The sequence below is a fragment of the Serinus canaria genome, chromosome 21, assembly GCF_022539315.1.
Source record: "Serinus canaria isolate serCan28SL12 chromosome 21, serCan2020, whole genome shotgun sequence".
Lineage (NCBI taxonomy): Eukaryota > Metazoa > Chordata > Aves > Passeriformes > Fringillidae > Serinus > Serinus canaria.
The window spans coordinates 5,970,471-5,992,338 of record NC_066334.1 but is presented as its reverse complement, the minus strand read 5'-3'; the positions used below and the strand labels follow the sequence as shown (position 1 = coordinate 5,992,338).

At 44.8% G+C, this 21,868-nt stretch overlaps 1 protein-coding gene and 1 long non-coding RNA gene across 6 annotated transcripts in view; both read left to right on the top strand.

Moving 5' to 3' along the window:
• MIB2 (MIB E3 ubiquitin protein ligase 2) overlaps positions 1-21,868 on the top strand; it is a 37,584-nt gene that overhangs the window by 1,775 nt on the left and 13,941 nt on the right. The window contains exons 2-7 of one of the 5 annotated variants that reach the window (XM_050982467.1): positions 103-274; positions 11,426-11,532; positions 15,068-15,262; positions 16,450-16,592; positions 19,097-19,204; positions 20,401-20,505. In XM_050982467.1, the coding sequence (XP_050838424.1) occupies positions 103-274; positions 11,426-11,532; positions 15,068-15,262; positions 16,450-16,592; positions 19,097-19,204; positions 20,401-20,505 (830 nt within the window). Of the gene's footprint in view, positions 1-102; positions 275-320; positions 447-664; positions 804-855; positions 1,027-11,425; positions 11,533-15,067; positions 15,263-16,449; positions 16,593-19,096; positions 19,205-20,400; positions 20,506-21,868 lie in introns of those variants that run through there. The other 4 variants (XM_050982470.1, XM_050982469.1, XM_050982471.1 and 1 more) reach the window with 4 other exon arrangements.
• On the top strand, positions 20,512-21,866 carry LOC127060329 (uncharacterized). The gene is made up of 3 exons (XR_007779258.1): positions 20,512-20,905; positions 20,993-21,115; positions 21,238-21,866. It is a non-coding gene; the product is annotated as an uncharacterized LOC127060329 (long non-coding RNA).

Below are 21,868 nucleotides of genomic sequence, written 5' to 3'. Positions count from 1 at the left end.
TTCTGGAAGGCTTTGGCATTCTGCAGTGCCGGAAGGGTGGCTATGAAATCTCGATTTCCCCTGGAATTCCCATGGATCTCCCATTCCCTTCTCCTCCCCCAGGTGTCCGTCACCCCAACATCATCTGTGACTGCTGCAAGAAGCACGGCATCCGCGGCATGAGGTGGAAGTGCAAGCTGTGCTTCGACTACGACCTGTGCACCCAGTGCTACATGAGCAACAAGCACGACCTGGCGCACGCCTTCGAGCGCTACGAGACCGCGCACTCCCAGCCGTGAGTGTCCCCTCCTTCCAGAACCTTCCAAAGAAATGTCAAAATAAAAAGAAATAGAAATAGAAGAAAAGAGATATAAAGAGCAAGCAGGCATGAGGTGGAAGTGCAGGCTGTGCTTTGACCATGAGCTGGCGCACGCCTTGGAGCGCTACGAGACCGCGCACTCCCAGCCGTGAGTGTCCCCTCCTTCCAGAACCTTCCAAAGAGAAAATCTCAAAATAATAATAGAAATAAAATAGAAATAGAAGAGAAAAGAGAATTATAAAGGGCAAGCAGGCATGAGGGGGAAGTGCAGGCTGTGCTTTGACCATGACCTGTGCACGCCTTCGAGCGCTACGAGACCGCGCACTCCCAGCCGTGAGTGTCCCCTCCTTCCAGAACCTTCCACACAAATGTCAAAATAAAAAGAAATAGAAATAGAAGAAAAGAGATATAAAGAGCAAGCAGGCATGAGGTGGAAGTGCAGGCTGTGCTTTGACCATGAGCTGGCGCACGCCTTGGAGCGCTACGAGACCGCGCACTCCCAGCCGTGAGTGCTCCCCTCCCTCTACCCCATTCCAGAACCTTCTAAACAGAAAATGCCAAAATAAAAATAGAAATAAAACAGAAATAGAAGAGAAAAGAGATATAAAGAGCAAACAGGCATGAGGAGGTCGTGCTTTGACCACAACCTGGTGCACCCAGTGCTACATGAGCAACAAGCACGACCTGGCGCACGCCTTCGAGCGCTACGAGACCGCGCACTCCCAGCCGTGAGTGTCCCCTCCTTCCAGAACCTTCCAAAGAGAAAAAAGTGTCAAAATAAAAATTTAATTAAAATAGAAGTAGAAGAGAAAAGAGATATAAAGACTAAGCAGGCATGAGGTGGAAGTGCAGGCTGTGCTTCGACCATGACCTAGTGCTCTCCTTCGAGCGCTACGAGACCGCGTGCTCCCAGCCGTGAGTGTCCCCTCCTTCCAGAACCTTCCACACAGAAAAATGTCAAAATAAAAATTTAATTAAAGTAGAAGTAGAGGAGAAAAGAGATATAAAGAGCAAGCAGGCATGAGGTGGAAGTGCAGGCTGTGCTTTGACCATGACCTGTGCACGCCTTCGAGCACTACGAGACCGCGCACTCCCAGCCGTGAGTGTCCCCTCATTCCAGAACCTTCCACACAGAAAAACGCCAAAATAAATAATAGAATAAAATAGAAATAGAAGAGAAAAGAGATATAAAGAGCAAACAGGCATGATGTGGAAGTGCAGGCTGTGCTTTGACCATGACCTGTGCACGCCTTCGAGCGCTACGAGACCGCGCACTCCCAGCCGTGAGTGCTCCCTTCCCTTCCAGAACCTTCCACATAGAAAAACGCCAAAATAAATAATAGAATAAAATAGAAATAGAAGAGAAAAGAGACAGAAAGAGCAAGCAGGCATGAGGTGGAAGTGCAGGCTGTGCTTCGACCACGACCTGTGCACGCCTTCGAGCGCTACGAGACTGCGCACTCCCAGCCGTGAGTGTCCCCTCCTTCCAGAACCTTCCACACAGAAAAACGTCAAAATAAAAATTTAATTAAAGTAGAAATAGAAGAGAAAAGAGATATAAAGAGCTAACAGGCATGAGGTGGAAGTGCAGGCTGTGCTTTGACCATGACCTGTGCACGCCTTCGAGCGCTACGAGACCGCGCACTCCCAGCCGTGAGTGTCCCCTCCTTCCAGAACCTTCCACACAGAAAAATGTCAAATAAAAATAGAAATAAAATAGAAGAGAAAAGAGATATAAAGAGCAAGCAGGCATGAGGTGGAAGTGCAGGCTGTGCTTTGACCTCGACCTGTGCACGCCTTCGAGCGCTACGAGACCGCGCACTCCCAGCTGTGAGTGCTCCCTTCCAGAACCTTCCAAAGAGAAAAATATCAAAATAAAAATAGAAATATAAAAATATGAGAAAAAAAAGGTAATAAATGAATTCAAAATTCAAATAGAAGTAAAAAGCCTGGGTGCCCTGTGTGAGGGACAGGCAGCTCTGAGCTGGCAGCCCTGCCTCGGGCACTGCAGATCTCTCTGAACTGAAATCTCCTGCCTGGGACTCACTGGGGCTCTTGCTCACATCACTCAGCTCTTTTCCTTTCTCTTCTCTTCTCTTTTTTCCCCTTCTAAATAAAGTAGACAATAAAACCTTTGGCAGTTCCTAAAGGACAAAGAGAGAAAATCAAAGTATTTTCTTTGTTTTTTATTTCTTTCTAAGTCAAGTGGAAGAGGAAACCTTTGGCAGTTCCTTGGGGACAAAGAGAGAAAATCAGAATATTTTCTATTTTCCCATCTAAGTGAGGTAGAAGAGGAAACCTTTGGCAGTTCCTTGGGGACAAAGAGAGAAAATCAGAATATTTTCTATTTTCCCTTCTGAGTGAGGTGGAAGATGAAACCTTTGGCAGTCCCTTAGGGACAAAGCAGGCAGGTCAGAGTGTTCAGAGTCACTGGAAGGTGCTGGGTGGATTTGGGGTTTTGCTCAGGTTCTCCCTGGCAGGTTGGGATCCTTTGGTCCTTCTCCAATCCTGCTGCTCCGAGCCAGCCCTGCCTGCTGAGCCCTCCCAGCTCAGGACCAGGGCTTTGACCCAGATTTAGGGGATTTAACCCAGATTTAGGGGATTTAACCCAGATTTAGGGGATTTAACCCAGCCAGGAGGGTTGCAGTCAGTCCCTAAAGATCCTTTACCTGCAGAGCTATTTCAGCTCCTAAATCACCTGAGCTCCAGTCTAGGGGATAGGAAGGGCTGGTTGCTTTTGAGGTAATCTCTCCCTGACCTCATAATTTGATATTTCTTATTGTTATTTTTATTTATTTTATTATTGTTTAGATCACTCATCTCTTCTTTCTTTTCTCTTCTTTTTTTTCCTTCAAAATAAAGTAGAAGAAAAAATCTTTGGCAGTTCCTTAAGGGCAAAAAGAGAAAAAAAAGATTATATTTATAAAATATAATTTTAGTATTTATATAAATAAATATATATTTAGATAAAATATGTTTATATAATTTTCTTATAGTTATATAATTTATTATTATTTTTATTTCTCCCTTTTTTCTCTTCTTTTTTGTTTCCTTCTAAATAAAGTGGAATAGAAAACCTTTGGCAGCTCCTTAAGGGCAAAAAGAGAAAAACAACATTTTAATTATATTTATATAATATAATTTTATATATTTATATGAATAAAATATCCTTATATATTTCTATAATTATATTATCTAATATAATTTTATTTTAGTTATATGATTACTATTATTTTTATTTCTCTCTTTTTCTTTTCTCTTCTTTTTTTTCCCTTCTAAATAAAGTAGAAGAGAAAAACTTTGGCAGCTCCTTAAGGGCAAAAAGAGAAAAACAACATTTTTATTCTATTTCTATCATAATAGAATAAATAATCCAAATTACAGAAGGGAAGGCCCAGTATGAGAATACTCCTTGGTGCTCATGGTTGGGGTTTTTTAAGGGGGCACAGGGAATTTATCTGGCAAATTATGGGGTTTTTATCCCTAAAGTAAAATTTCCCTAAAGTAAAATACAAATCCATTCATAGATAAAAAAAAGAATAAATCCATATTAATGAATTCATTTGATTCTAAATATTCCTCACCCAAATTCATTTGATTCCAAACATTCCTCCCCCAAATTTCTTAGCTCAAACTGCCACTGCAGTTTAAAAGAAATAGTTAATAATAGAATAAATATAGTTATAATAATGTAATATAATGTAATATAATGTAATAAGTAACATACTAATATTGTAATGTAAATAATAATTAATATAAACATATAATATTAGTTAATAATCAGAAATATAGTTAATATAATATAATATAAATATAATATAATACTATATCTCATATAATACTAATATAATATACTATACATATACGATATCACTCTACATATCATATACTCTCATATCATGTAATATATATACTCCTATAATGTCATCTAACCTAATATTGTAATGTAATCTAATACTTAATCTAACCATAATAATATTAGTTAATAGAATAAATATAATTAATATCATATAATAATCTCTACTCATACCTAATTACTATATAATCATATTATCATAATATATATCATCATATCATACTCATACTATACTATTAATATAATGATATAGTTAACAATAGAATAAATCCCTCCTGCTGAGGGGTTACTGTGTAAATAACACAGATAATTTCTATTTTTGCCCAGCAATCAAACAGGCAGCAGTTGTCCCTCAGCTCTCAGAGCCACAGATGGGAGTTTGGATTATTGACACTGCCCAGTTCTAAATCAGAGCTCACACTTGTTCCTGGCTCTGATTTCCAGCTGGGACCTGCACCAGCCAGAGCTGGATGGAGAATTACAGCTGGAAAGAGCTGCAGTTTCTGTTTGGACTGCAGGGTAAAGCCCACTGGGAGACAATATTTGTATTTCTTGTGCTTGATTACACCAAACATTTCCCTGTGCAGCTCCATTGTCTGCCAGGAAAACACAATAAAACAAAGAGCAGGGCTGGTGAAAATCCCCGAGGTTGGGAGCAAACAGCCTGGGTAGATTGTTCCACTCCTGGGAACAGCCCTGAGCAGGTGAGCCAAAAAACCTGGGTGCTGATGGGACTGGACAGCAGCAGGGCTTGGGTGGGATTGTCCCAGTTTGGTTCTTTGTCCCAGGTTTGATTGTCCCAGTTTGGTTCTTTGTCCCAGGTTTGATTGTCCCAGGTTTGATTGTCCCAGTTTGATTGTCTCAGGTTTGATTGTCCCAGTTTGGTTCTTTGTCCCAGGTTTGATTGTCCCAGGTTTGATTGTCCCAGGTTTGGTTCTTTGTCCCAGGTTTGATTGTCCCAGGTTTGGTTCTTTATCCCAGGTTTGATTGTTTGTCCCAGGTTTGATTGTCTCAGGTTTGATTGTCCCAGGTTTGATTGTTTATCCCAGGTTTGATTGTTTGTCCCAGGTTTGGTTCTTTATCCCAGGTTTGATTGTCCCAGGTTTGGTTCTTTATCCCAGGTTTGATTGTCCCAGGTTCGATTGTCCCAGGTTTGGTTCTTTATCCCAGGTTTGATTGTCCCAGGTTTGGTTCTTTGTCCCAGGTTTGATTGTCCCAGGTTTGATTGTCCCAGGTTTGATTGTCCCAGGTTTGATTGTCCCAGGTTTGATTGTCCCAGGTTTGGTTCTTTGTCCCAGGTTTGATTGTCCCAGGTTGGTCTTTATCCCAGGTTTGATTGTCCCAGGTTTGATGTCCCAGGTTTGGTTCATTGTCCCAGGTTTGATTGTCCCAGGTTTGGTTCTTTGTCCCAGGTTTGATTGTCCCAGGTTTGATTGTCCCAGGTTTGGTTCTTTATCCCAGGTTTGATTGTCCCAGGTTTGGTTCTTTGTCCCAGGTTTGATTGTCTCAGGTTTGATTGTCCCAGGTTTGATTGTTTATCCCGGTTTGATTGTTGTCCCAGGTTGGTTCTTTATCCCAGGTTGATTGTCCCAGGTTTGGTTCTTTGTCCCAGGTTTGATTGTCCCAGGTTTGATTGTCCCAGGTTTGGTTCTTTGTCCCAGGTTTGGTTCTTTGTCCCAGATTTTCCTGATAAATTAATGTGTTATACAGATACAGCTGGTTTTGTCATGGATGGAGAGGATTGAAAAGGAAAAAATCTGGGTGAAGGCAGCTCCTGAAATAGGTTTTTGTGATCCAAATTACTTTGGGGGTTACCAAAAAACCACTGATAAATTCATGTGTTTTAAGGATACAACTGGTTTTGTCCAGAACTGTGCTTTGTCAAGGAAGGAGAGGATTGAAAAGGAAAAAATCTGGGTGAAGGCAGCTCCTGAAATAGCTTTCTGTGATCCAAATTACTTTGGGGGTTACAAAACCCTCACAGCTTTTACAGATAGATTAATGTGTTTTAAGGTAACAGCTGGTTTTTTCAAGAAATGTGACTTGTCAAGGATTGAAAAGGGAAAGATCTGGCTGAAGGCAGCTCCTGAAATAGGTTTTTGTGCTGCTGATCCCTCTCCAGCTCCCAGTCTCAGCCTGGTTCCTGTTGAGCAAGCAGCAGCCATCTGGCAGAAGTGCCTCCTTTATCTCCTGCTGGAGAAGCTTTGCTGGGGGATTAGAAAACCTGCAATTTCTTGCACTGAGGTCACTTTTACCCCTAATTCCTGCAAAATCTCTGTGTTTTGGCCTTTCTGGAGGTGGATATTTGTGTGTCCTGGCAGGGATGTGGGTTTGTGTTTCCCATGAGTTGAAAATCTGGTTTAGAGCTGTGCCTTTGTGAAGGGATGGATGTGATATTTATGGGCTGCCACCTCCCAGGGTGCTGCCCATCCCTTCTGCTTCCCTTAATTGTGATTATTTCTTCAGATAAGAACTTTGTGCAGCAGAAAAATCTCACTGAACACATCAACCATGCCTGGTGTGGAGGGGTGTGAAGGAGCTCTCCTTGCTGCTGCAAATTTAAATTAGTTTTTGTTTGAATTTTTATTGCAGATCAGCCAGTTTGGAAGGATTAATGTGATATTTTTGGGCTGCCACCTTACAAGGTGCTGCCCACCCCTTCTGTTTCCCAGTCCTCTTAATTATGTTTTATGTTTCTGATGTTTATTTCTTCAGGTAAGAACTTTGTGCAGCAGAAAAATCTCACTGAACACATCAGCCACGTGATGTGGAGTGGTGTGAAGGAGCTCTCCTTGCTGCTGCAGATTTAAATGAGTTTTTGTTTGAATTTTTATTGCAGATCAGTCAGTTTGGAAGGATTAATGTGATATTTTTGGGCTGCCACCTTACAAGGTGCCCACCCCTTCTGTTTCTCAGTCCTCTTAATTGTGATTATTTCTTCAGATAAGAACTTTCTGCAGCAGAAAAATCCCACTGAACACATCAACCATGCCTGGTGTGAAGGAGCTCTCCTTGCTGCTGCCAATTTAAATTAGTTTTTGTGTGAATTTCTGCAGAGCAGTGGATCTGAATCCCCCATCCCTCTCCTCAAAGCAGGGGTGATGCTGCTGTTCCAGAGGCAGCTCAGGGATGTCAGAACCCAAACCAGCAGCTCAGAGAAGCCTGAGCAGGCAGAGCATCCCCAGGGAGGGGTTCCCAGCCTGCTGGAGAGAGCCATAACCTCATTCTGGACACTTCATGCTCCCAAGTGCTTTCTGGGCTCTGCAGTAATTTAATATCCTTGGAATTTGTAGGGCAGAAGTGGCTGCAGACTTGTGCTGTCAGAATTAAATTTGTTATTAAAGGCAGGACCACGGTGATTAAATTTATCCCTGGGGTATTTTTGCATCACACTGGGTAACTTTGGTTGTTATCCAATATTTGGAACATTGAATTAGATGAAAATCTTTGGCTGAGGAGATGTGGTGCTTGCCTCACCCTTTGGTGCTGGCTGGTTTTAGGCAGGGTCAGGATTTTGGGGAGGCTGGGCAAGGAGGGCACTTCTGGCCCCAGGATTTCAGCAGGACAGGAGGTGGAGTTTCTTACAATTTCCTTTTTTAAGGAAACTCAGCTTTCTAAATTGATCAGCTCTGTTGTTTTGGTCTCCATGCACAAGTTTCAGAGGAGGTGGCAGGTGAATGTGAGGGTGCAGAGCTGGGGAATGACTGCTGTTACATGATAATCCAAAAAGAGAACTTCTGCCAAGAATAGAAGCAGGGCTGGATATTTTTGCTATTTAAACATCTTAAGCTCAGCTTGGTGCTTTATTTTACTCTCACTAAGAATCTTTGCACTGAATCCCATCCCTTGTGAGAGAAGGCTTGGGGAGGGAGAATTATATTTTTATCACTTTGTCTCAGGGCTTGGCTGAGATAAATTATTAGAAAATTTTCTTTTTCTTTGATAAATTATTAGAAAAACATTGAACAAAATGCAGTGAAAGCATCCAGGCTGTTTCAGGGGCTGTTCCCAGATCCAGGCTGGTTTTTGAAGCCAGTCTCCAGTGCCTGACAGTGCAATAAAATAAATGCTGAGCTGTGGCTCTTTATAGCTGAGCCTTTCCCTCCACTGCCATTATCTCCTCTCATAACAATATCCAGCCTTGATGGTGCTTAAAGCAAACAAAATCTCAACCCTCCAAACACAGGGCCTTCACTTTCCTCCTGCTGAGCCCCAGCCTGGCTAATTAACGAAAATTAATTATTAGTGATCATAAGAGCAAGGCATAAATGGTCCCTCCCTCCTTTGAAACCCACAGGTGGGAGATCTGAGCAGGGTGAGAAAAGTAAAACACTTCAACATTTGCTGGATAAGTAAACAGTTCAAGGCTAAGCTTTTTATCCTGCTGGGTCTCCACCTTCCCTCTGGAGGCATTAGAGGGAGAAGAAATGCTCTGAGGTCAGAGGAAGCTTCCCCTCCCCTTGCCCTGGGCAGCAGCTGCTGAACTCGGGCTGCCCTGCCTGGGCTGGGGCTTGCCAAGAGCCTGTCTGGCTCCAGGGACATGGACTGGGGCACCTGGAAAAGGGACTGAACCTGGAAAAGGGACTGAACCTGGAAAAGGGACTGTGCCCTGAAAAGGGATTGAACCTGGAAAAGGATTGAACCCTGAAAAGGGACTGTGCCCTGAAAAGAGACTGAACCTGGAAAAGGATTGAACCTGGAAAAGGGATTGAACCTGGAAAAGGGACTGTGCCCTGAAAAGGGATTGAACCCTGAAAAGGATTGAACCCTGAAAAGGGATTGAACCTGGAAAAGGATTGAACCCTGAAAAGGGATTGAACCTGGAAAAGGATTGAACCCTGAAAAGGGATTGAACCTGGAAAAGGGACTGAACCTGGAAAAGGATTGAACATGGAAAAGGGATTGAACCTGGAAAAGGATTGAACCTGGAAAAGGGACTGAACCTGGAAAAGGATTGAACCTGGAAAAGGATTGAACCTGGAAAAGGATTGAACCTGGAAAAGGGACTGAACCTGGAAAAGGGATTGAACCTGGAAAAGGGACTGTGCCCTGAAAAGGGATTGAACCTGGAAAAGGGATTGAACCCTGAAAAGGGATTGAACCTGGAAAAGGATTGAACATGGAAAAGGGATTGAACCCTGAAAAGGGATTGAACCTGGAAAAGGATTGAACCTGGAAAAGGGATTGAACCTGGAAAAGGATTGAACCTGGAAAGGGATTGAACCTGGAAAAGGATTGAACTTGGGAAAGGGACTGTGCCCTGAAAAGGGATTGAACCTGGAAAAGGATTGAACCTGGAAAAGGATTGAACCTGGAAAAGGGACTGAACCTGGAAAAGAGATTGAACCGGGAAAAGGGATTGAACCTGAAAAAGGGATTGAACCTGGAAAAGGGACTGAACCTGGAAAAGGGATTGAACCCTGAAAAGGGATTGAACCTGGAAAAGGGATTGAACCTGGAAAAGGGACTGTGTCCTGAAAAGGGATTGAACCTGGAAAAGGATTGAACTTGGGAAAGGGACTGAACCTGGAAAAGGGATTGAACCTGGAAAAGGGACTGTGTCCTGAAAAGGGATTGTATCCTGGCTGAGCAGCCCGGCAGGAACCTGTGGATTTTGGTGGCTTGGTGACTGATGAGAAGGCTTTCTGGACTGTGCCCTGAGTGAGCAGCCAGGCTGTCCCCGTGGATTTTGGTGGCTTTGTGCATTGTACCCTGCAAAGGGATTGTACCCTGGCTGAGCAGCCAGGCAGGAACCTGTGGATTGTGGATTTTGGTGACTGATGAGAAGCCTTTGTAGACTGTAGCCTGAAAAGGGATTGTATCCTGGCTGAGCAGCCAGACAGTCCCCGTGGACTTTGGTGGCTTGGTGGCTGATGAGCAGGCTCTGAGGGCTGTACCCTGCCTGATCCATGATTTTGGTGACTGTTAACAGGCTCTGAGGGCTGTACCCTGCCTGATCCATGATTTTGGTGACTGTTAACAGCTCTGAGGGCTGTACCTGCCTGATCCATGATTTTGGTGACTGTTAACAGGCTCTGAGGGCTGTACCCTGCCTGATCCATGATTTTGGTGGCTGATGACAGGCTCTGAGGGCTGTACCCTGCCTGATCCATGATTTTGGTGGCTGTTAACAGGCTCTGAGGGCTGTACCCTGCCTGATCCATGATTTTGGTGGCTGTTAACAGGCTCTGAGGGCTGTTCCCTGCCTGATCCATGATTTTGGTGACTGTTAACAGGCTCTGAGGGCTGTACCCTGCCTGATCCATGATTTTGGTGGCTGTTAACAGGCTGTACCCTGCCTGATCCATGATTTTGGTGACTGTTAACAGGCTCTGAGGGCTGTTCCCTGCCTGATCCATGATTTTGGTGACTGTTAACAGGCTCTGAGGGCTGTACCCTGCCTGATCCATGATTTTGGTGACTGTTAACAGGCTCTGAGGGCTGTTCCCTGCCTGATCCATGATTTTGGTGACTGTTAACAGGCTCTGAGGGCTGTACCCTGCCTGATCCATGATTTTGGTGACTGTTAACAGGCTCTGAGGGCTGTACCCTGCCTGATCCATGATTTTGGTGGCTGTTACAGCTGAGGCGTCCGCCTATCCTGATTTGGTGCTGTTCAGCCTGGGGCTGTACCTCCTGATCCATGATTTTGGTGGCTGTTAACAGGCTCTGAGGGCTGTACCCCCTGCCTGATCCATGATTTTGGTGACTGTTAACAGGCTCTGAGGGCTGTACCCTGCCTGATCCATGATTTTGGGTGGCTGTGGTTAAAGGCTGGAGGGCGGTTTGTTGTACCTGCCTGTGAGGGCTGTTCCCTGCCTGATCCATGATTTTGGTGGCTGTTAACAGGCTCTGAGGGCTGTACCCTGCCTGATCCATGATTTTGGTGGCTGTTAACAGGCTCTGAGGGCTGTACCCTGCCTGATCCATGATTTTGGTGGTTGGTGGCCGATGAGAAGCCTCGGTGGCAGCCTGGGCACAGCAGGGAGGCTCTGGGGGTGACACCATGGGCATTGGGAGCTGCTTGAACAGGACATCAGACCCCCTGTTCACCATCACGTGGGTACCTCTGTGCTGCTCCCTGGCCTGGGGGTGCCTGGAATGTTCCGGAATTCCCCGAGCTCCATCCCTGCCTCCCAGAACTGTCACTGCCCTGCAGGGAGGGGGTCCTGGTGGGACAGCCCTGAGCTGGAGCAGAGCTGTGGCACTTCAGGAACACCAACAAAGTCATTTTATTATTATTTTTAATTCCTCTGGTGTTGTTTTTGCAGGGTCCTCGTGAGCCCTCGGCAGAATCTGACTCGCATCACCCTGAAAGGGACATTCCAGGGGGCCAAGGTGGTCCGAGGGCCCGACTGGGAGTGGGGCAACCAGGATGGTAAGCTGCTGCTGGGAGGGCCTGGAAAATGTGATTTTTTAATATATATATATTTTTAAATATTTTAAATATATATAAATATAATTTTAAATATTTATTTTTAAAAATTATTTATTTAATTATTATTTTTATTTACTTATTTTTATATTTATTTTATTTATTTACTTATTTTCGATATTTAATTTTTAAATCTATTTTTATTTTATAGTTTATAGTTTAATTTATTTTTAATTTAATTTTCTTAATTATTTTTCATTTAATTTTAGTTAATTTCTTTTATATTTATATTTTCATTTTAATTTCTATTTCATAACTATATATTACCTTTTAATTTCATATTTTATATTTTCATTTTCATCTATATTTATATTTCTATTCCTTTAATTTTCATTTTATTCTTAATTTAAATTCATATTTTATATTATTTTAATATTTTAATAGTTTAAATTTTAATTTTATCTATATTTTAAATTATATGTATATTTATATTATCGGTCACAGTTATAGTTATATTCATAATTTCATATTTATAGTTATATTTATATTTATATTTATATTTATATTTATATTTATATTCCATAATAATATAATAAATAATCCAAATTACACAAGGGAAGCCCCAGTATGAAAACAAACCTTGGTGCTCATGGTTGGGGTTTTTTAAGGAGGCACAGGGAATTTATCTGGCAAATTATGGGGGTTCTTTTTCCCTAAAGTAAAATTTCCCTAAAGTAAAATACAAATCCATTCATAGATAAAAAAAGAATAAATCCATATTAATGAATTCATTTGATTCCAAATATTCCTCACCCAAATATAATAAATAGAAATATCTATAAATATGAATGATATATAAATATAATAAATATTTGTTATTATTTTTATTTCTTGTTTAGTTTGGATTTTCTGGCTGTTGTGGGAGAGGCTCTCATCCTTGGTTTTTAAACTCATTTTGGGGTATAATTCCTGTCCTGCTCTCTGCAGGAATTGAATATTTCAGGCTGAAAAAGAAATGGGACAAAAATGGTTTTTAAACTCATTTTGGGGTGTATTCTGCAGGAATTGAAACCTTCAGGCTGAAAATGCAGTGGGACAAAAATGGTTTTTAAACTGATTTGGGGGTGTAATTCCTGTCCTCTTTCTGTAGGAATTGAAGCCTTCAGGGTGAAAAAGAAATGAGACAAAAATGTTTTTTTTAAACTGATTTTGGGGTGTATTCTATAGGAATTGAAACCTTCAGGCTGAAAATGCAGTGGGACAAAAATGGGTTTTTTTAACTGATTTTTGGGGTGTATTCTGCAGGAATTGAAGCCTTCAGGGTGAAAAAAATGCAATGACACAATTTTTTTTTTTTTTTTTAAGTTAATTTTGGGGTGCAATTCCTGTCCCCAGGCCAGTGCCAGCAATTCCTGTGTGCAGCTCCAGGGCTGAGGGATGTTCCTGCCCCTTTGCCCCGGAGCCCTGCCCACACCCTGGGATGTTTCCAGCTCCTTTTGCCCCTGATTAATCAAGTCAAAAGTTCAGAGGTTTCCAGATTTTCCAGCTCCTTTTGCCCCTGATTAATCAAGTCAAAAGTTCAGAGGTTTCCAGATTTTCCAGCTCCTTTTGCCCCTGATTAATCAAGTCAAAGTTCAAAGGTTTCCAGATTTTCCAGCTCCTTTTGCCCCTGATTAATCAAGTCAAAAGTTCAGAGGTTTCCAGAGTTTTCCAGCTCCTTTTGCCCCTGATTAATCAAGTCAAAAGTTCAGAGGTTTCCAGAGTTTTCCAGCTCCTTTTGCCCCTGATTAATCAAGTCAAAAGTTCAGAGGTTTCCAGATTTTCCAGCTCCTTTTGCCCCTGATTAATCAAGTCAAAAGTTCAGAGGTTTCCAGATTTTCCAGCTCCTTTTGCCCCTGATTAATCAAGTCAAAAGTTCAGAGGTTTCCAGAGCTGACTCTGCCCTTTGCTGCAGCTCTGGGTTCAGTGCAGGATGTGCAGCCTTGCAGGGTCTGAGGGTAAATCAGATTATTCTCCATCCTCTGGAGATCAGCATTTGCATGTCTGAGCCTGCTGCTGCTGGCCTGAGAGCAGCTCCACGAGCAGCAGCAGTGAGAGGAACCCTCAATCCACCCCTCAGCTGCTGGGAAACAAGAAATCAACAATTTAATTTCTTTAAATGGGATAAGTGAATCTGAAATTAAACAGAATTTAAATGGGATAAGCCAGAATTTCACTGGATAACTGTAGCTCCAGCACTGGTTCTGGATAAATCTGGATAAATTATTTAAATATCTCTCTGGGAGTGGAAAATAAGCTGTTAAAATGCACATTGCAAGAATTCTGGTTCTGGTTTTGGTGGAGCTGCCCCAGCCACGGTCTTGTCATGAGGTGGAGCTGCCAGCAAAACCCAATCCTGCTGCTAAATGAGGATTCAGCTCCTTCAGGCTGGTGGCTTTCAGGACTCTGCACAAGCAGAAGCTCCTCATGGGACAGATCTGGCTGTCCTTGTTTGGAGGAGTCTTTGGGAAGTGCTGGGACCTGCCCAGAGTGGGAATCTGCAAACCCTGGTGGCCTTCACTGTGCTGTGTCCTGGATCAGAGCACGTCCCCATGCCAGAGCCACCTCCCCACATCCATCCTCCTCTTCTGGAGCCTTCACCCTCCTGGCTGGAGGAAAACTGAATTTGTTTGATGTTCCCACACCTGGATGGGGTTGGGGAGAGATTTAGAGATCCACAGTGGATTTTTAACACTTGGATCCTGCCCATGGATGGGGCTGGGGAGAGATTTAGAGATCCTGGGTGGATTTTTAACACTTGGATCTTGCCCATGGATGTGGTTGGGGAGAGATTTAGAGATCCTGGGTGGATCTTTAGCTCTTGGATCTTGGACATGGATGGGGTTGGGAGAGATTTGGAGATCCACAGTGGATCTTTAGCTCTTGGATCTTGGACATGGATGGGGTTGGGGAGAGATTTGGAGATCCACAGTGGATCTTTAGCTCTTGGATCTTGGACATGGATGGGGTTGGGGAGAGATTTAGAGATCCACAGTGGATTTTTAGCTCCTGGATCTTGCAGCACATGGATGGGGTTGGGGGGAGATTTAGAGATCCTGGGTGGATCTTTAGCTCTTGGATCTTGGATCTTGCAGATGGATGGTGTTGGGGAGAGAGATTTGAAGATCCTCGGTGGATCTTTGGCTCTTGGATCTTGCCCATGGATGGGGTTGGGAGAGATTTAGAGATCCAGAGTGGATTTTTATTACTTGGCTCCTGGGTCTTGCAGCACATGATGGTGTTTGGGACAGATTTAGAGATTCTGGGTGGATCTTTAGCCCTTGGCTCCTGGGTCTTGCAGCACTGCTGAGTATTTTTGTTGCCACAGTGTGGTGCCGTGACACCACGCGTGTATTCCCCGACTGGGCCACGCTCTTCACACCAGGAACCCCCACGGAATCATTCCAAAACGAGCTTCAACGCAGAGATTGCCTCCTCATCACTCAAAATGAGTTGTCTCCTGCTCCAATTTTCCTGATTTGCATTTCTTTTCCCCCAGGGGGTGAGGGGAAGACGGGCCGCGTGGTGGATATCCGCGGCTGGGACGTGGAGACCGGCCGCAGCGTGGCCAGCGTCACCTGGGCAGACGGGACCACCAACGTCTACAGGGTGGGCCACAAGGGAAAAGTGGACCTCAAATGTACTGTGGAGGCTTCTGGGGGCTTCTACTACAAGGAGCACCTCCCAAAATTAGGTGGGTGTGGAGACAGATCTTTGCCAAGCCAAGTCTTTGGTGAGGAGTTGTGATTCAGGTTGGTGCTGGAGCCATTTTTTGTTTGGAAGGCATAAATTCATCTCCTGGTTTTTAAATGAGCATCATCTGAGAGAGTTTGGTTGGTGTGTGAACATCCTGAGGGATTGATGAAATAGTTGGGGTTTTCAGTGTTCTGTCCCAAGGAATGCAGGCTCTGCTGGAGGTGCAGGAAATTCCCCCTCTGCCACAGAGAACCCAACTTTCCTCACTTTCGTTACATTTGTCAATCCAAAGCTTCCCATTCTTCAGGCAAGCTGGTGTCCACTGTGCTTTTAGAGAGCAAACACTCCCCTGGTGGAGCCAGAAGTGTGTTCAGAGAGGGACTTGGGAGGATGGAAGAGCCAAAAATGAGAAAAAGTGATGGGAAAAGGTGATGTCTGCACTGGCAGCTTGCTCAATCCCCCTTTCCTCTTTAATCCAAGGAAACTCCTCGTGCTTTTGGACTTGAAGCTTCTTTTTACCCAGCTGTGATTTGGCTGTGGGGTTGTTTTACTTTTAATGAGGTGCAGGGACCATCTGTGGCTGCCCTGAAGGAAACCAGAGGGGTCTGTTCTGGTGTTTGCAATAGCAGCAGAATCAGGATTCTGATTCAACTTTTCAGGTGGATTTTGTCAAACTTTTCTCTCCCTGAGCCCCTTGGCAAGAGCATGAGGGGAGGGAAGGGTTGGATGAGGAGCTGAATTCCAGGGGAGTGGAGGCATGGGATGGGTGGGAGGGTAAGGAACTCCTCAGAGTGAGTTCTGGGCCTGCCTGGGGGGGAGGAGAGCTAATTTTGGGTGCTGTGTGGGCACGTCTGAGCAGCAGCTGTGGGTGAGTGGATTGCTAAGAACAGCTCCTGGTGTCAGCCACGGCCTGAGAGGCATTCAGAGGGACAAAATGGCTCTGGATGGATTGATAGAGTGTAATTATAATAGAGTTGTAATTGTGATAGAATGTGATTATTAATGTAATTAGGGTTCAATCCTGATTTCTGTGGTGCCCTGCAGAGCGTACAGGGCATGGAAAGGGGTTTGCACCATTCTGCCCCAATTAATGTGAATTTTCAGCCCTTGTAAGGGAGCTGGGGGGCAGCCAGGGTGTGTGGGTGCAGCCTGCACGCCTGTGGCTGCTGTCCTTGCTGTCCCCAGGGAAGCCAGCCGAGCTGCAGAGGAAGGAGAGCACAGACAGACATCCCTTCCAGCACGGGGACAAGGTGAAGTGCCTGCTGGACATCGACATCCTGCGGGAGATGCAGGAGGGCCACGGGGGCTGGAATCCCAAAATGGCTGAGGTGAGTGCCTGGGGTCTGCCTGGCTGCACTCCCAGCCTCTCCTGTGGTTTTTCCACAGGGGTCCCAGGATGAGGGAAGAGACGAGAAAGTTGATTCCATGCTTGATTTATTATTATATGATAGATAATATATTAAAAGAATAGAGGAAAGGATTTCACTAGCAGGCTTAGCTAAGAATAGAAAAGGAATGAAATAACAAAGTCTTGTCTCAGACTGAGACCGGCCGGCCAGGTGATCTGTGGTTGGCTCTTAATTGGAAACAGCCTGATGAGGCCAATCCCAGACCCACCTGCTGCATCCCACAGCAGATAAGAATTGTTTGCAGTTTGTTCCTGAGGCCTCTCAGCTTCCCAGGAGGGGAAAAATCCCGAGGAAAGGATTTTTCATAGAACATGTCAGTGACACTCTCCCTCCTCCTGCCCTGCTCAGGGATGCTGCATTGCTCACAGGGGTCCCAGTGTGAGGGCAGAGATGAGAACCCTGACTCCATGTTCAGAAGGCTGATTGATTATTTTATGATATCTATTATATTAAAATTATACTAAAAGGATAGAAGAAAGGATTTCAGCAGAAGGCTGGCTAGGAATAGAAAAGGAATGAATCACAAAGGTTTGTGTCTGACCTAGACAGTCCCAGAAAGCTGGGCTGGGATTGACCATTGATGAGAAACAACCACAGAGACCAATCCCAGACCCACCTGCTGCATCCCACAGCAGCAGATCAGAATATTTTACGTTTTTTTCCTGAGCCTTTTTATCTTCTCAGGAGGAACAAATCCCAAGGAAAGGATTTTTCACAAAACATGTCAGTGACCTAGGAAGTTACCAGGACATCTCTGTGTGCCCTTAGAGCTGAACTGAGTCACAAATGCAGATTTTTTTAGTGGTAGGACGCTGGAGTCTGAGTTATTTTTAGGCTCTGTTGGATGAAAATGGCCTTGTGGATCTCTGCAAAAGTCTTGGAAGCAAAAATAAACAACCGGTCTGGTTTATTTGTTTGTTTTTAAATGAGCCAGGAGTCTTTTCTCTGCTGTTCTGGACCCATTCCTTGTTTGGCTGTGCATTTCTGGTAATTCAAGTTTGTGTTTTGTCAACACTGGGCTCTGTCCTTGACCAGGGATCAAATTTCTCAGCCCAGATCTTATTTTTGGAGCTTGGTCTTGCCTTTGAATTGAAGAGCCATCAGTCTGCTGTCACCTGTTGTTTTAAACAGCCCCAGAGAGTGGAGGAAATAAAGATAGAAATGGCACTTGGTACTGTCAATAGCCTGAATAAATGCTGTAAAACTTTGGGAGGTGTTAAATATCCATCCTGGCCCAGCCTCCCCTGCAGGTGAGCAGACTTTGAAACCAGGCTGCAAAATGTCAAGGCAAATTCTGTTATTTCAGTTTCAGTGTGGAAATCTTTTCACTGAAATCTTTTAACTTTTAACTAAAATATTTTAACTTTTTTTGGTTTTTTTGTTGTTTTTTTTTCCACCCTGGCATCTTCTGATGAACTTGACCAAAGCTGCCAGTGGAGCCATGGGATTTTTAATTCCAGCTCAGGAATGCACCCCCCCAGAGCAGATTTTGGGTGTTGCTGTGTCTGCTGCTGGTTGTTAAATCTCTGTGCTCCTGAATTTCTGTTTTTGGGGAATGCAGGGGCAGAGAGGGACATTAAACAGAGAAACAGGAGCCTCTGTCACCTCAGAAATTGGCATTTTTTCCCTCTTTATAAACCATGAGCTGCTCAGGACCTGATTTGGAGCCCTGCCCCACACAGATTTATTTTTATTTTGTGTGTTTGCCCCTTTTCCCCCCTCTCAGAGTTTGTCTTGCTGCTGTTTTACAGTGCAGAACAATTCAGAGGAGCCTTTCCCCTCCTTTTTGTGAAAAAGAATTGTTTGCATCTCATGCAGATACTGGAAATGCTGGGATTAATGGGAAAATGCAGAATTTGGGACTCACAGGAATTTAGGACTTGGAAATGTTTGGATTAACAGGAAGATGCAGAATTTAGGATTGGGAAATAATGGGATTAATGAGAAAATCCAGAGTTCAGGACTCACTGGAATTTAGGACTTGGAGATGCTGGGATTAACAGGAAAATGCAGAATTTAAGACTCGGAGGAATTTAGGATTTGGCAATGCTGGGATAAATGGAAAAATCAGAATTTAGGATTGGGAAATGATGGGATTAATGGGAAAATGAAGAATTTAGGACTCACAGGAATTTAGGACTTGGAAATTCTGAGATTAACAGGAAAATGCAGAATTTAGGGCTGGGAAATGATGGGATAAATGGAAAAATCAGAATTTAGGATTGGGAAATGATGGGATGAATGGGAAAATGCAGAATTTAGGGCCGGGAAATGCTGGATTTTTATGAAAACACAGAATCAAGATTTGGGAGCGGCGTGGCTGGGAAACGCTGGGTGGTTTTACCTCAGATCCCTTCTGTCCCCACCACGAAACCAGGGGATTTATGGAGGGGCTTTGCCCTGTTTTGTGTTCTGTCCCCAAGTTCATCGGGCAGACGGGCACCGTGCACAGGATCACGGACAGGGGGGACGTCAGGGTGCAGTTCAACAGCGAGACCCGCTGGACCTTCCACCCCGGAGCCCTGACCAAGGTGGGTGCTGGGAGGGCTGCAGGGAGCTCACTGGTCCTGCTGGGGGGGGCTCAGGGTGTCCCTGACCCTGCTCAGGGTGTCCCTGACCCTGCTCAGGGTGTCCCTGAACCTGCTCAGAGTGTCCCTGAACCTGCTCAGGGTGTCCCTGACCCTGCTGGGTGGGGCTCAGGGTGTCGCTGACCCCACTGGGTGGGGCTCAGGTTGTCCCCAGAGGTGCTGAAGGAACCCCCTGCTGTTCTAAACACAATTTTAAAACTTTTGTATTTGCCAGCTCTGAAGGTAAACTGCATTTCTTGATTTCAGCTTCCAGTCCCTCATCCTTCTGCAGCTGCCTTGCCCTTGGGATGAACCTTTTCCCCACATAATTTCCCTTTGATTTTTTCCTTGTTTTTCCTTGTTTTGTGTCTCCATGTTGGTGTTTTTTGCATCTTTGTCTCACTTCTCTTTGATTTCTCCCAAGTCTTTAATCCAGCCCTTCTGATTTTGTGGCTGCATTTCTAAAGCTCACAGCTCTGGCCTTCCCCAGAGCTTCGAGGACTCTGAGAAGTGGATAATTAGAAATTGAGATAATTAGGTGTAGAAGAAGCTGCTGGAAGACCACAAAATTCTGACCTGAGCAAGGTCACAATGCCAAAATCTCCCAGCACCAGTGGAAAATGCAGTGTCAGAATGTTCTGCACAAAATCATTCTGCTCTGAAAAGTGTCTTTGGACACTGCTCCCTTCCTAGCTCAGTGAGCAGAGGGAGCATCTGACAAACTCCCAGCACAGATCAACCCTGCTTTCCCTTTTCTGCTTTAAAGAACAAACATTTAATTTCCTTATTAAAGTGAATTAAAATCTCCAGTGCCAAGCCAGGTGTAATGAGGAGATGGAACAAGAAAACTTCCATTTTTTTATCTGGTATTAATAATGAACCATTTGGAGCAAAAGAAGTTAGGAAACTGTTCCAAATTATTGGAACAACTGTTCCAAGTTATTTCTCTACTTAAATGTGCACTTGGCTTAAAAGAGAATTGATGTTTATTGTCTTGGTAGCTGCATTTATCTTTTGCAATGTTCTTTGACTCAGTGGGTGTCTTGTTTGTTGGGATGTCAGGAGTGGGGTGGAGGGGCTGATCTCTGTGGATTTTTTGTCTCTCTGTGTGTGTGTGTGGCTTCATCCCCCAAAAGCTGATGACTTTCTTTTTCTTGTAGCTCAACACCTTTTGGGTTGGTGATGTGGTCCGGGTGATAGATGATATGGAAACGGTGAAGCGCTTCCAACCTGGTCATGGGGAGTGGACAGATGAGATGGCACCTGTGAGTGTGCTCCACTTCCAGGACACTCCAGTAACCTCCTGAGCTTCCCCAAGCCCTCAGCACTTTGACATGGGCTTGTCCTCCCCCCTCCCAGAATTCCTGCTGGGAAGTCCCTGCCCAGCCCCTGCTGCTGGTGGCTCTCGGTGGCGCCGTCGTGGCCGCGGCACCCAAACGGGACAAGGGGCAATCAACACCAAATGGGAGAGGTTTCCATCACCAAAGTCCTCTTCTGCCCTGCCTGCCTCTCTGGATTGAGGCAGGGAGGTGGAACAATGGCCTGATCAGCCCAGTATGGCTGAAATTGGGATGCAGGTTCCTCCAGGAGCAGTTAGAGCCCAGAGAACCATCCCCAGTCCCATTGGATCAGTTCCTCAGTCCCAGCTGGATCAGTTCTCCTCAGGTTCCTCCAGGAGCAGTTAGAGCCCACAGGAACCATCCCCAGTCCCATCTGGATCAGTTCCCCAGTCCCAGCTGGATCAGTTCTCAGGTTCCTCCAGGAGCAGTTAGAGCCCACAGAACCATCCCTAGTCCCAGTCAGATTAGTTCCCCAGTCCCAGTTGGATCAGTTCCCCAGTCCCAGCTTGATCAGTTCTCCTCAGGTTCTCCTCAGGTTCCTCCAGGAGCAGTTAGAGCCCACAGAACCATCCCCAGTCCCAGTCAGATTAGTTCCCCAGTCCCATTGGATCAGTTCCCCAGTCCCAGCTTGATCAGTTCTCCTCAGGTTCTCCTCAGGTTCCTTCAGGAAGAGTTAAAGCCCATAGGAACCATCCCCAATCCCACTTGGATCAGTTCCCCAGTCCCAGCTGGATCAGTTCTCCTCAGGTTCCTCCAGGAGCAGTTAGAGCCCACAGGAACCATCCCCATTCCCAGCTGGATCAGTTCTTCTCAGGTTCCTCCAGGAGCAGTTAGAGCCCACAGGAACCATCCCCAGTCCCATTGGATCAGTTCTCCTCAGGTTCCTCCAGGAGCAGTTAGAGCCCACAGAACCATCCCCAGTCCCATTGGATCAGTTCCCCAGTCCCAGTTGGATCAGTTCTCCTCAGGTTCTCCTCAGGTTCCTCCAGGAGCAGTTAAAGCCCATAGGAACCATCCCCAGTCCCAGCTGGATCAGTTCCCCAGTCCCAGCTGGATCAGTTCTCCTCAGCACCAGCCCTTCCATGGCAAAGCAGAGAGAGAGGAACTGCTGAGAACCTTCTGGTGTCCTCCAAGTGGGAGCTGTCTGCGAGTCTGTCACTTGTCCAGTCCTTCTTTTCACACAGCAGGAGCTGCAGCTTTCCAAAAAAAAAAAAAAAAAAATTAAAACCCTGTCTTTGGATCTGGGAATTTTGGGCAAAAAAATCCTTTTTTATTTTATTTCTTCCTT